This window comes from Sander lucioperca, chromosome 20 (genome assembly GCF_008315115.2).
Source record: "Sander lucioperca isolate FBNREF2018 chromosome 20, SLUC_FBN_1.2, whole genome shotgun sequence".
NCBI classification, from domain to species: Eukaryota; Metazoa; Chordata; class Actinopteri; order Perciformes; family Percidae; genus Sander; species Sander lucioperca.
Window position 1 is genome coordinate 5,402,180 of NC_050192.1, and position 14,302 is coordinate 5,416,481.

Genomic DNA, 14,302 nt, shown 5'->3' on the forward strand with positions numbered 1-14,302 from the left:
CCAAAGTTAGAAGAGTTTGGGTTATTTTACATTTTTTTTCTCTGTGCTCTTTCGCTGGTTTGAAATGGATGGGGCTCCGTTATTAAAAAGGTGACATACCCGTCAGGATTTAACATTTGAATCAGAACCTGATGACAGTTGATGGGCTGTCCGGTAACTGCCAGTCAAATCTGATCAAACCACACCTACACAGTCCTGCTGAAGAAGATTAGCTGTGCTAAACTCTTTATAAGCGATACCGTACTTATAAGTGACGTTTTTTTTACCTTGTCAACATGAATGTAATGTTTTGGAGAAATACTTATGAATTGAGTTTTCAGGGGCTTTAACCTACTAAACTTACGCTCAGTTTTTCCCCCTGCCAAAACGTCTTCCTGACCGTCACACGTTTGTCTCACCAGTGAAGTTTGGTTGCCATAGTTACTGTATATATGGGGCACCGCCGATCTTTCATCGGCTTCCAAGCCGGCTCCGGTGCTCCAGAGCCCGGGCGCAGCGCCGCTGACCCTCGGTAATACAGCCTCCGGTAAAAGTGAAAATTAAAATGTTTGTTTTTTATTATTATTATTATAAATTTTTTATTAATTCATAGTTGCCATCTATTTCTCTCCACAGCGTCGTTTACTTCTCCGCCAGGCAGCTTAAGACGCGTTCATATCTTATTTATTTGGCCTCTTCACATCTCCTCCCCATGTTCTCTGCTTCACACACTATTTGCTTACACTCCCATGGTTAAAGGAAATAAAACCATCTTAAAATACATCCATGAATAAAACCAACCGCATTCCGATTCTAACAACATATTTCCATTTTATGCTGGTTAGGATAGGAACTTTTTTTTAAAAGCCAGGCCTTGTTTGTGGTAGTGGACATATTATCATTTAAAATGGTCATATGCAAATAAGATTAAGATAATAACTCGTTATGCAAGTACTTTCACTTTTAATACTTAAAGTACATTTAAAATCAGGTACTTTTTACTTTCACTTAACTAGGTTTGTCATTGTGGTACTACTTTTACTAAAGTAAATATGTCTCTGGTTATTTGTACTTTTACTTAAGTACTGAGATTCAGTACTTCCTCCACCACTGCAATGTACAAGTCATCTGCGACTTCGACAACCATCTCTTGAAGGCGGTCTCCCGCTTCCCAGGAGGTGCACAGGAAGTGACATGTCCTTATATGGGAATTTGCGGGGCGTTTTCTTATGCTAATTAGGAACAACTGGCACGCGCTTTCAATTACGAAGACGTGGGATTCATCAATCCTAAGAACACAGGTGCAAACAATTTGTTGTTTAAGAACACGTCATGAATCCGACGTAGACTTTTCTTAAGGACTTTCTTAAGAACATACTTAAGAGAAAACTTAGGAAAATATTGGTGAATGAAGCCCATTGTGTATAATAAAAATGCACACAAAAAAGATCTTAAGAAGGCTATAAAAGAGAAAGAAAGTCCAGTCAGTCAGTTCCATTTACCAATGCAGATACACAGAATGTTACATGCCATATTATTATATATAGTATCATGATTAATGTGACCTGTGCATGCCAAGATTAATATATTTTACCTAATCCATTGTAACACATTGCTGCTTTATTCACCTTTCAAATAAACTCACTTAATAGAGATTCTGGTCCAACACTGATAGCACACAAACTTTCTAATTAAAGATGCCCTTACAGATAACTATGAAGGCAGCTACACTAAATCAATATTCATAATTTATAACTCACCTTGTCCAGAACAGAAAGAGATCTAGATGCTGCAACCTCCCTAAATGCTGTTATTACATTCTTTAATCAAAATCAGTAATGGGTCTTGGCTGGCTGACATGTTCATATATCATCATTTTTTTCCAGGACCTGTGTGTGTGTGTGTGTGTGTGTGTGTGTGTGTGTGTGTGTGTAGTCTCTAATCACATAACCTGTAAATCACCTAATCTCTCTCTCATACACTCTCTTATGTTGTTCTGTCTGCTGTTTATCTTTTCCCCTCACAGTGCAACAGCAGCAACATGCAGGTTAAGTCATTCATCAGGCATTAAACCCCTTTAGATCACTAACACAAGCAGAATGAGCAGTTTATAACACACACATTAAAGATATAATTTGAGGAAAATAAAGTTAATAGCTTTCTTCCTGAGAGTTATACGAAATGAAACTTTATTGTTTCCCTGGACTTGATTGAGTTCATAGATTTACATTATTGCTACGAGTCCATCCGCTGGCAGTGCGCCTTCACTGTATCCTCCTCATTCATAATAATTATCCTTTCATAAAAATGGTCCTTTTCTCTACTTTGTATTAGTGAACTAATGATAAACAGGACAGCCTTAGTGGCTTATATGTGCCCTGAGAGCTGGTCATTGGTAGATCAAGACACATTGGAAAAACCCCTTTTACTAGCTTCTAATTAAGCAGATAATAAAATAATAATTTTTCCCATTTGTATTTAACCATCATGACTATGCCACTTTTATGTACTTAACTATTAAGTACTTTTAGCAACAAATAAGAAGAAATTAAGAAACATTAATGATGGTAGAGTTGGGAATAATTCTGACTCACCAGATCTCAGTTTAGATGATAAGACAGATTTTCCTTTCAGGCTTTTAGAACCATGAAGCAGTCTCAGATGCACATTAGAAAACCTTAAAACAAATGGGCTTATTTTATGGGATAGTTAAATTATATTATGAATCCATCAGCCCCCGAAGAGCTTTATTCCCTCATGACCCTCTGGCAACCATCATTTCTCAAAAGAATGATTCAAACAGAAGCACGTACCCAGCTGAGAGAAATTATTTGGGACTGTTACATTTACCATGTATGCAGCTGCCTGGTCCTTCTGTAATTTAGCACGTTTAGTTAAAGCAGCAGCTTTTAGATATTGACACACTGTGTTTGACTAGTCTACATTTTGTGTGAATCAGTTTCTCATTCCGCAACCAAAGCTATCCTTGTCTTTACACCTACAGTCTGCCAGGAATTTGAACTCTGGCAAGAGTTTAAAAAAAAAAAGCAAGGCCTCCGCTGCTGTTTAACAGATGGCTGAGTAATGTGATTATTCAGACCTCCTCCCTTTTCCCTCTGATGTTTGCTTCCCCCGAAAGACATATCTACTGTTCTAGGTTTGCAAAAGAGGGAGGCCCAGTCTGGAATGAAAACAGTGATGGTAATGTTATCCATTGATACAGACAGCAGGACTACACACTGGATATATCATGAACCATAATCTACTGCAGCTCTGTTACTATTTTAAATTCCTCTAGATTTGTCACCTTTCTCACAAGCTTCAAAAATTTTGCTCTCCTTATTTAACGTCAGGTAAAAGGTGTAAAAGTAATTTTAATGATTTTTCACCTTACAAAGACTTATCTGAAGCTTCAACAAAACAACCCAAGAAGGGTTCATCTCATTTAAACATATTCTCCCTCTTTCTCATCCCGACGTGTTATATAGGCTCTTTCTACTTGTCTTCAACCTTTCAGCAGAATGCTAAATAGAGAATTTTCTCCCCGGGGACCCGAGAGCCTGCTGACATGTCACTCCGCCTGACATTCCTTATGCTCCCTCAGGGTTGTCAGGAAAGAGTTTTATCTCCACAGAGTGGAGGAAAGATGTTGGGAAATCTGTCCATCCGTCCATCCAAGTGAAGGCCCTCTGGTTCCCATCAATCTGCTCAATGTCTAGGGAAGTGTCAGCGCTGACCAGCCCACGCAGCATCTTACATCAGGAGCACTTGTGGGGTAAAAAACTTGTGCAAAAAAGTAGGAATGTCTGTACTAACCTTTTAGACCAATTGAAAATATTCTAGCTCTGGTGTGCCACTAACTGACAGAGATATCCTTTCAACCATATTGCCTCTCTCAGTTAGTATATATATTATTATTATTATTATTATTATTTTTTAACCTTTATTTATTCAGGGAAGGTTCACTGAGAGGAAGCCTCTCTTTTGCAGGAACGCCCCGATCACATTCACACAGTTGCACACATTCAGAACGAGAGCAATCCGGAAGTGGAACGTCATGGATATAGACTAGGCAAACTGTTACTGGATTTGGACTAAACTAAAAGTGTGAAAGCAGCATCATCTCCAAGGTTACGGCAGGACTTACCTCTCAGTCTGTAAAGTGACTTTGGATGGCTCAACGTTGGGGTTCTCCCACTCCATCTGTGGACAGTGCATGAAGTAACACAGTGTGTAGAGGGCCTCGGGCTCCCAGTGCACTGTGATGTTGGTGGTCTTCTGGTGGACCGGAGTCCCGTTGCTGGGGTTCTTGATGTGCAGGGGTTGGAGGTGGTGCATGGCCCGGGATACCAGATCACCTGGAGGATTTTTTCATACATGAGAATAGATTTTACCAACATAATGTGATGAAGAATAGGGGAAATAAAAATGACAGGAATAGAAATTATAATAAAGATAAAGATAATAACATTGTGTAGTATGCTGAGGAAAGATCTAGTCATTATAACAAAGTCCTACGCATTACTCTCAGAGCACAAATTCATTTTCTTCACCACTCCTTTGTCATGGGAGTACTCGCAACACTTCTACTCACTCCTTCAATCGCTCACTCTCTGATTCAGCGTACATTTAGTCATACACATATGCCCACACAATCCTTAGTGAGTGGGAAAAGCTGCCTTGAAATGTTAGGCACATCGTGCTCTCAGTAAATAACTTAGGAGTCTGAGCTCTCTCGTTTTATCTTAGCTCTTATTTGTCTGTTTTTCTCCCAGTTTTCTTACGCAAGAGTCATGGGGAAACTACAACATCTGTGTCAGTGTGAGTTTGCAAAATGTCAAATTAATCTGGGAAGCATTTTTAGGCCTTGTGAACTACCTGCCGTTAGAAATGTGATTGTGGGCTAGTAGGACAGTCAGATGCATTAGGGATAATCATAGACTGGGGATACTTTAGATCGTTTTTAGAACCTTTACCATCGTTTCTATAATGAGTGATCAAATGTGAAATGTCAGAAGATCAACCAGGTCATAAACAAACCAACAATTTTGCGATGGAGTCAGAGTTAGTAATGCAGTGTGCTCTTATTTTGACAGAGTGAGGTATTTTTGTCGCGCCAACATCCTTGTCAACATTTTTAAGTTGACAAGGAAGCTGCAGCAGCATTTGCTTGGAACACTGAAGTTAGTTAGTTACTGAAATTTTTTACACTGATCGAAGAAATACTGCGATTAAAGGAATAGCTCAACATTCCCTTTCAGGTGGAAAGTTTGATGAGAAGATTACACTCATGTCTGTTAAATCTATCTAGTAGCTGGTTAGCTTAGCAAAACATGGGCATATAACAACCTGTAAAATGGCAAAATGTTATTTTCTTCACGGCGCACAAGACAAAACGTGCTTTAGAGCTTTAGAGGTGCTGTAGTCGGATTTTGTTAACTTTATGCTTATTTATGTTTCCATTCTATGTGCTAAGCTAAGCTTATCTTCTCCTGGCTCCAGCTTAACATCTAATGGACAGAAAAATAGATTGGAAAAATTGGAAATGTGGGCAATGATTCAGAGGTCTGGAACCAGGCTACCACGTCCCCAGATGTTATCAAAAACATAAGCATGACGGCCAAAAATATGAACTAGAAGGGCACTCTTCCCAATGTCCGCTAAGGCCATGACCTATCTTGCAATATTAACGAAAGTGAAAAATTATTTGTGTAGCTGCCCCGTGATTTGGATCCGATCCAAAATTGAATGGGTTCTTCCTTTGACCATGCTACACCCTTCCACCAAGTGTCATGAAAATTGGGCCAGTAGTTTTTCTGTACTCCTGCTGAAAGACAAACAAACCAACAAACCTAACTGCAACTCCTTGGCGGAGGTAATAATTCGATCCAAACTGCAATAAGCTGCAATGATGCTTTAGTTACATTGTAGGGACAAAAATATTTTCACACTCTCACACATTAGGGCTTGCATAAAGGTCAAGAATAGGCAGAGTAATTGCGTATTTGAGGAGGCATATATCAAAAAGTTTTAGAAAAGCGTAACTTCAGTTCATTCATGATGGAGGACATCTTGTAATATTTTTCCCAACATCACGAGGACTCACACAAAAAAACCTTATAACCGAATAGATCTCTGTTAAAACTACACAGGCCACAGAGATTAGGTAAACCTTTATTCAAGGCAGAGAACAGAGAACATGTTCTGCTTTTTCACTTTGATGAATGTTGTCAATTGCTTTTGGTATGAATCCATTTCAAGCCGTGAATTTCAAAGTCTGAAATCCAAAACTTGTGTACTACTGAGGCAGATATTCAGTGCTGACATTTAGAAAGTCATACTTCTCTGATTCAGGATTTTGGCAGCTTCACAGCAGTATATCAATGAGGTAATTAGTGATGCATTTAAGAATAATGATATTGCTCTGAGAGGGAAAATACTGCAGTGTTAGGCTGCTGTGTTGATTTCTCAGAAAAATGAATACCCGCATTAATCTAATTATTTACTTGGTTTATTAGAACGCTGATGTTTGAGGCTTATAGGAGAACAAGGACACTGAGTTCAGACAGAAAACACCACAGCCTACAACTTGAGAGTTAATGCATTCTCTTACTGCATCCATGAGTAATATGTGTATAAAACAATATATGTGAAAGTCTGAAGCTGTGAGCTGAACACATCGCAGCACAACACACATCCTCTCTTTGATCTTGTTTGATTGTTTGTTCCCAAAAATACCCAGTCTGAGGAATGTTGGCCTGTCTTGAAACCTCATTGCTTAGACAGAATGACACGGTAAGAGTGCGCTCCAAGGTTCTCCATCTGTCAGACTAAAGGCCCCTGACAGAGTTCACAGGCAGCCAGACGTAAACAGAGCACGATGCTCACAGCACAGTTTGCACTCCGGCTCCAGGGAGCCTCACAGACAGTTATATAGAAAGAAGTAAATACATCAATATATGTACATGGGAATTCTACGATACTGTTGAAGTGATTGAAGATGTGTGGCCGGGTAAGACTGCTATCTCCAGGTATGACATATTAGACAAACATGATTAGGTATGCAATGAATCAGATGCAGCGGGGCAGCTCCTGAAGGGGCTTGGTGTAGACCAAAGAAATCATGATAAGACCTGCGACTGAGGAAGATGAACATTATAAACAAGTCATAAACGTTTATGACATAACGCTTCTTTTAGTAAGTGTCATTCGGTTTTTGTCATGACAAGTTATGGTTATGGTTAGAGTTCATGTGTCATGACTGTGTCATGACAGTGTCATGTGTTCATGACAGTTTCATGTCACTCTTATGTAGATACCTTCAAATAAAGTGTTACTAAGATGTGACCTACAGCCAGTGCTACAGTTGTCATTGACTTTGGGGAACTAACACAGTTTGGTTGAGGTTATGGGGATGTTTCTAAAAAACCGATTATCTCAATCAGATTCTTAATATAATTGCTGGGCTCCTACATGAACTCAACATTTTCTGCAAAAGTTTTGGTGATTTAACATTAGAAATCGATGCAATTCTTGTTTTGTCTGAGCTCTTCTGACTGGTTTGAAAAGGGATAATCACATACTTCTGTGCACTAATGTAGCTCAGCGTAAATTCTTTCAGGGAGACTTCAATAACTTTATCACTTTTCTCTACACAGATCAGCTGTTTTTGAGAGAGTCGATTGTCAGTTAAACCAATCAGATTCTGCCTCGTATTCACAAGCCAATCACAGCATGACATCCATGTTTTATATCTGTTCTCTCCTCTGCAGCTGCCAGTTGTCATTTCAGGCAAGAGTGCGAACCTTCTCCTCCCCTTCCACCTCCATGGCATCTTCACCTGGCACTCTCGGTTTTCTTCCGGCTGACCGCTTCCTTCGACTCCTTCGTCTGGCCTTTGTGCCCCTTTCACCACCACCACCAGTGTCTAGACTCCATCTGGAATATGTCTGGGTTGTTTCTAACCCTTTAAACTATCTACATTTTATACGATGGAGTCTAATCTCCAAAGACTATGTACATTTCATATTTTGATGTAACTTACAAATAAATCTTGCATATCTGCAACGAAGTCTCTCCTGATTGAAATAACAGTTTGGCAACATTTGAATCAAAATCTGATGACAGTTGGAGGGTTGTTTGTCTACCAAATGTGATCAAACCACATCCACATAGATTAGCTGAGCTCTTGAGTGCTAAATACTCCAACAAATAATATCTAAGGCTGTTTGTTTCAATACATACTGAATACTACTGAAGCCGAGGTTTTAGGGGCTTGAAATGATAAAAACTGATTAGGAATTTCTTATTATTTAGTCAGCAACAGTCCTTAACTTTAATCAGACCATAGGGGTAATCATTAAAGGCAACAATCATTATTTGCGGCTACACTGTGCAGCTTGCAGACTCTGTTTGCTATGCTGGTTTGGTACTCAGTAGCATTTAGCTTGAAACGTCAATTAGGCAAATTCATTCAGCACAGAAAACCTTTCCACTGCCGGTAGTCAGGTAGTCCCCATGCTACTCAGTGTGAGTTTACGCAGTGTGCTACTGGCCTGAATATTAAGAGGAAGTGAGATAAAGATTAAGGAGATTAAATAAAGAGGACTGAAATATGCATTTACGTTACAAAACCCCAGGTACTCAGTGGGAAAACAATATAAACTAACCACTAAACAGACAACAGAGAAACACTAAGTTCAAGAACTGACAATGCTCCCCGCGGATTGCAGAGCTTGCTGAGCATAAACAGAACTCTATAACCACAACAAGTCCATAAATAAAAGACAAAATCTAGTTTATTACTACAACAACATAATAGTCAGCCACCATGCAAATGGTTAAACCGCAGCTGTCCCTCTGAGCTAAAAGCCAGCTAATAATCAAGCTTTCTTTGCCACCGTTAATTGTTCTTATGACTTTGGTTCTGTCTGCAGGACAACATTTGCTCCAGTCTCCTTTGTTTTAATTATCTAAGCGAAACTCCTATGGGGTTCATGCTTCATCTCATTTGAATTAATCATAGGGGACAGCTTAGTGTCTTCCTTTTCTCCCAGCCAAGTCCTTCCCTCTTGGAAGGACTCATTAAAGAGCAGAACTTTGTTCCCTTTTCCCTAAGAAAATATGGTGAAACAACACAGAGCAGTAACTCCCTGCTATAATGAAATGTCAACACTGTAAATTCTGTCTTACAGAAGCTGCAGACCTTGTACTATTGTCTTTCTCTACTACTACTTTCTCTGCTACACTCGGGTTCAATTCCCACTGCGATACATCAACCAATGTGTCCCTGAGCAAGACACTTAACCCAAAGTTGCTCTAGAGGTGTGTGACCTCTGACATATGTAGCAATTGTAAATCCCTTTGGATAAAAGAATCAGCTAAATGACATGTAATAATAATAATAACATTAAAACAACTACATAAGAACTAATGTTCTTATGTAGTTGTTGTATGATCATTTTCATGTAACAAGATGAAAGTAACCTGTGACTCCACAAAAGCAAAACTTTAACAAGACTAAGGGGCCATCCACACGGAAACGCTTTTTGGTGTAAACGCACGTTTTGCATCGTTTTGGCCGATCGTCCAAATGAATCCTGTAAACGCACTGCCTGAAGACGCACATTTTTGAAACCTGGTCCTAGGGTGAAAAAATTTGAAAACGCCGCCCGTTGTGGCTTTGTTTAGACGCCAAAGCCGCATACTTGTGTATCGATGATGTCATTGCCACACCCCTCGACCTCTAGCCTTCGACCTCTTATCCGACGACGACGTCTCATAACAACAACAACAATGGCGGACTACATGCTTGTGTTCCTGCTGGAGAAGATATTGAGCCATTTTCGTCGTCTTCTTCTTGTGTTTGGTTTCGTCTTCTACTGTCTGTTTGTATACAGCGCGCAAGCTTTATGTGCATGCTCTGCCTCTTCTTCTCTGTTTTTGGTGAATTTCTCTAGCAGAAACAGCGCCACCTATAGGCCTGGAATACGAAGTAGCATGTTGAGTCATTTACAAATGGATCCGTTTGGACGCAAATATTCTTGACACGATGCCAGGGAAGACGGGGAAAAAAAGATAATTTTGGTACATGTGGACATGGCCTAAGAGTCTCAGTGAGGCTGTACTTAAGCACAGCAGTGCTACTGTAAATGCTAATGCTAGCATGGCAACATAGAGACAATGTTAGCATGCTGATGTTTAGTAGGTATAATTGTCACCATGTTCACCCTCCTATTCTAGCATGCTAACATTTGCTAATTAGCACTGATTACAACTGAGGCTGATGCAATTAGTTTGACAGGTATTTGGTTATAAAACCAAAGTATTGAACACTGAACATTTTGACCTGATGATGTCACTAGATGAAAAGTCATGTTGTCACCAAAGTAATCACAACTCATCCTAAGGGGAATATGAATGTGCAAACCAAATTTAATGTCAAAATAATCCAATAGCTGTTGAGATATTCTAATCAAAGCCACAAATATCAACTTCACGTTGGCGATCACCAGTTAGTAGGATACATCTTCTGGGGATAAATTTCATGCTAGTCCACCTACATTTTGAGATATTTCAGCATCCAAACATGTAATTTCCCTTAATTGCACTTTCTATGCCTCAACTTAATCTTTTTGACGTCAACTTTAATGTTTTCTCTTCTCAGTGTTAGAATATTGGGCCAGGTTAATGTTTCTCTTTTTAAGTTAAGATTGCTTTTAAAACATACTTCACATAGCAGTTTGTATTTTCTAGGTATCAATGTACTCCTACTCTGCAACAGGAACAACAAAGCACTATGTAATTATGTTCTCATAACGAGAAGACACAGGGAATGTGGTTTGAGTTATTGTACTTATTGAACCGTGTGTTAACTTTGATGGAGAGTAATTGAACTGTGATAAGTTCCTCTTGCAATATAAGCATAAAACCCAAAAGGATTTTTAAATCTCATTTCTAGTCCATTATTGCTACAGTATATAAGGCACCAATAATCCCAATATCACCAAGCACTTCAGTGATTCTGTATGATTTAATTTTCTTATCATATATTTTAAATATAGTTATACTTTATCTGTAAATTTCATATTTGGGATAATAGTTTTCCATTATAGTACCAAACAATTTGGGGCTGTTTTTTATTCTTTGTGTTTTGTATGTTTGCAAAGATTTGGAATATAATAATATATAATGCTATAGAAAATAAAGGCTTGTATACTCTTTTCTGTCACCACCAGTTATTTGGAGCTACACTGTACCAGAGCTTCATGATGATCAAAAATCCAGTCAGAGCTCAGAGGAAATGCCAGCTGCAAAACAAACACTTTTGTGCACTAAGTGCACAAAAATGATCTACATGAATATTTATTCCTGTAGCCTTAATAATGAAAGTGCAATTGACTAACTTTTGAAACTAAAGACACTTGACCTATTTTGGATGTTTTTTAAAGCAGTTTTTGTGTCATAATAAAACTTAAAGACATGTTACGAGCATACATAGTAAACTGAAAAAAAGTATTTCAACAAAAGCTGCAGTTTTTTATCCAATGTTACGATATAAATTGCATACTTTATAGCCACATAAAATTAATAGGGATGTAACCCCACTTTGAGCATGAGATGTTTCTTTTTTTGTATAAGAAAAAAAATGGTTATCAATTTTAAATTGAACACATTCAACTCTATGTTGTCTTGCACTGTCCATGCACACAAGTCTTTGTGTGAAATGTGTAAAGATCCCACCCATTTACACGCCAGATAGCAGACTTTAGGCCTTTAGGGTGTTAACGTAGGCATATTTAGAAAATTTGTAATGAAAATAAAAATTCTGACTAGGCGTCTGAACTACTTACATGTATAAATTAATTGAACAGACGTGATTGTCAAGTATTTCTAGAGCACATTGCCCGTGACGAAAATAGTCAGCAAACAAGCCTGTAATTCAAGCAGACAAAGTGAGGTGAGCCAACTTCTTGTCAAATGTGAACCGAGATTATCACGGCGAGACAACTGTTGTGTTCCCTAATGGAGGACTGAGATGGACGATTGCTCCGCTATCCTCTGACACACTGTCATGGCCTATAGCTCCCCGGGGGCCGGACCGAGGACATTTAATCATCACTTGGTAATACGACCGACTCCGAGCTCTGCCTTTGGGGCACATTAGCAATTCCATGGCAACTATTAATCACAGTCAATTACAGGACATGTCATCTTCAACACATAACTAGAAGATACTTTTACCAGTGCTGTTCAAAGTGGGAATAAATCACCAGTAGACATATTTAATATGGGACATATGAAGGGAGGTCAGTGATAACGTAAGTGTTTGAATAGACATTGACAGATACAGTAGCTGCTTTTCAGACTGTATATATATATATATATATATATATATATATATATATATATATATGTCCTCAGCTTGGTGGTTTTATAATCCAAAGTCATACTTTTATGGCCAGGATGCAATCATAGAGAGAGGGACCATCTGGAGTTCTGGGAGTTTACCTGCTGGGCCAGTCGACCTGTGAGCCGACGGTGAGCCAAACAGGAATGAAACAAAAGGGTAAAAATATATCCAAATGTGTTTTTTTCTAGTCCTTTCTACCTGCAAACAGGCTCCATAGAGGGAGGAGAGGGAGGGTTGGTCACGAGCGGACCACTGATCCATCTTTCATTTTATTGTTTTATACACTGAACTCATGGTAATGTGACACACTGCTTGTGTTCTGAATAAATCCCAGCTACATGGAAAAGCAGCAGGGCACCATCTGCAAAGGTTGGGCTGAAAAAAAAAAAACCTCTAAGAGAGAACAAAATAAAGTGCCATGCTACAAATGCTACATAATGATTCATTTATTCTGAAGCACCAGGCATCAGTGATACACTAGCGGTTCAAGCCATTGGACTGCCTTGAACCTCTTCTGAAAATATCATACTATGCTCTCATACATGACCAAACAACACAGTAAATATTAAAAGCAAAGACGAGATATAATAAGGGAACTTTTAAAAACAAATTACATCATGGAACAAGGAAAATGCTGAAAATATCAGCCATTAACTTTAAATGGTCAACACATAGATCTCAATTAATCAATCATTTCATTTTAACCCTGAATCTATTGACTATATTTAATGTTAAAGGGACTGCTCATAGAGACAACTCCATAGAGGTAGCATGAATCTCTGCATCTCTACAAAGCTTTTCAGCCTCTTTCAGCTAACCTTTTTCTTTTAAATGCACATTTATGGTTTGATTTAGTCTCACATCTCTCCTCAACTCTGTTTCCAGCAGCAGCATGTAACGGTTTTCAGTAAAAAAGCTCAGATAAATCAACTGTACACTAACTGCCCAGCACCACATAGCAGAAAGACAAATATTAGCAACAACGTTAGCAACTAGCTGGTGAAGTGAAGCATTTAGCAGCTTATATTTTTCCAAAAAGAGGAAAGGTCCAAGGCACCCTTCTGGCAAAAAGTTAAAAATCCTTTGTTCAGATGGTTATTTCATTATAAAATTCTTAAAGCATAGGCACTGCTTGTATATGTTAAAATAGGGCTGGGTTACAACCCACACGTAGCAGCACAAACAGCCCTCTTCAGGGTGTTTTTTTTTGGGAGTTGGTGGAGATCAAAACAGAGCTGAAAGCGGAGTGAATATTAAACTTACATTCATCAGGTGGCCAGAAACGTGACCTCAAATTAATGCTAATGTTGCTCCGTGTCAACTGGATGTGTAAATAGTCAACTGTTTGATAGCATGTTATTCATAACTACTACTAGTTATGAATAGTATACTACTATATATAAGTCGATAACATTGAAAATTCAAGGATTTATTTGTCACAATACTCCTAAAAATGTGCGACGAAATGTGGGGGTGGTATACTCTAGACTAGAGGATGTGCTAAAAGTGGCTAGTGTGCAATAATAATAAAACAAAAGTTAGAATAGAGTCTGCTTAGAAACTTTGACCACGTCTCAGCCCCGCCCCTAGTGGCCAAAAATCAATCAACACAGTTCTTTAAGGTTAAGTTGTCATGCTTTAACTTTATGATGATTGATTAAAACTTAGTTAATGTGCAGTTCCTTCCTAACCGGTCACAACACCACTATGTAGATCTCTGGAGGCAGGAACACTTGAAGGCAGAAGCAGCATAATAGCCATCTGTTTGACCCCAGGATCCTTGAACAGAACAGTGGGGCATAGAATAAATCATTGAACTGTTTAGTTTTGAATTAGAAATTAACTAAAAAATCTTACATTTATTTCATATCTCCTTGTTATTTTGAGTATCAGGGTCAGCCAGGGTCAAAC

At 38.7% G+C, this 14,302-nt stretch overlaps 1 protein-coding gene across 3 annotated transcripts in view; it reads right to left on the reverse strand.

Moving 5' to 3' along the window:
• btbd11a (BTB (POZ) domain containing 11a) overlaps window positions 1–14,302 on the reverse strand; it is a 181,582-nt gene that overhangs the window by 24,742 nt on the left and 142,538 nt on the right. For all 3 annotated transcript variants that reach the window (XM_031313557.2, XM_031313555.2, XM_031313556.2), the window contains exon 3: window positions 4,127–4,337. In XM_031313557.2, the coding sequence (XP_031169417.1) occupies window positions 4,127–4,337 (211 nt within the window). The remainder of the gene's footprint in view (window positions 1–4,126; window positions 4,338–14,302) is intronic.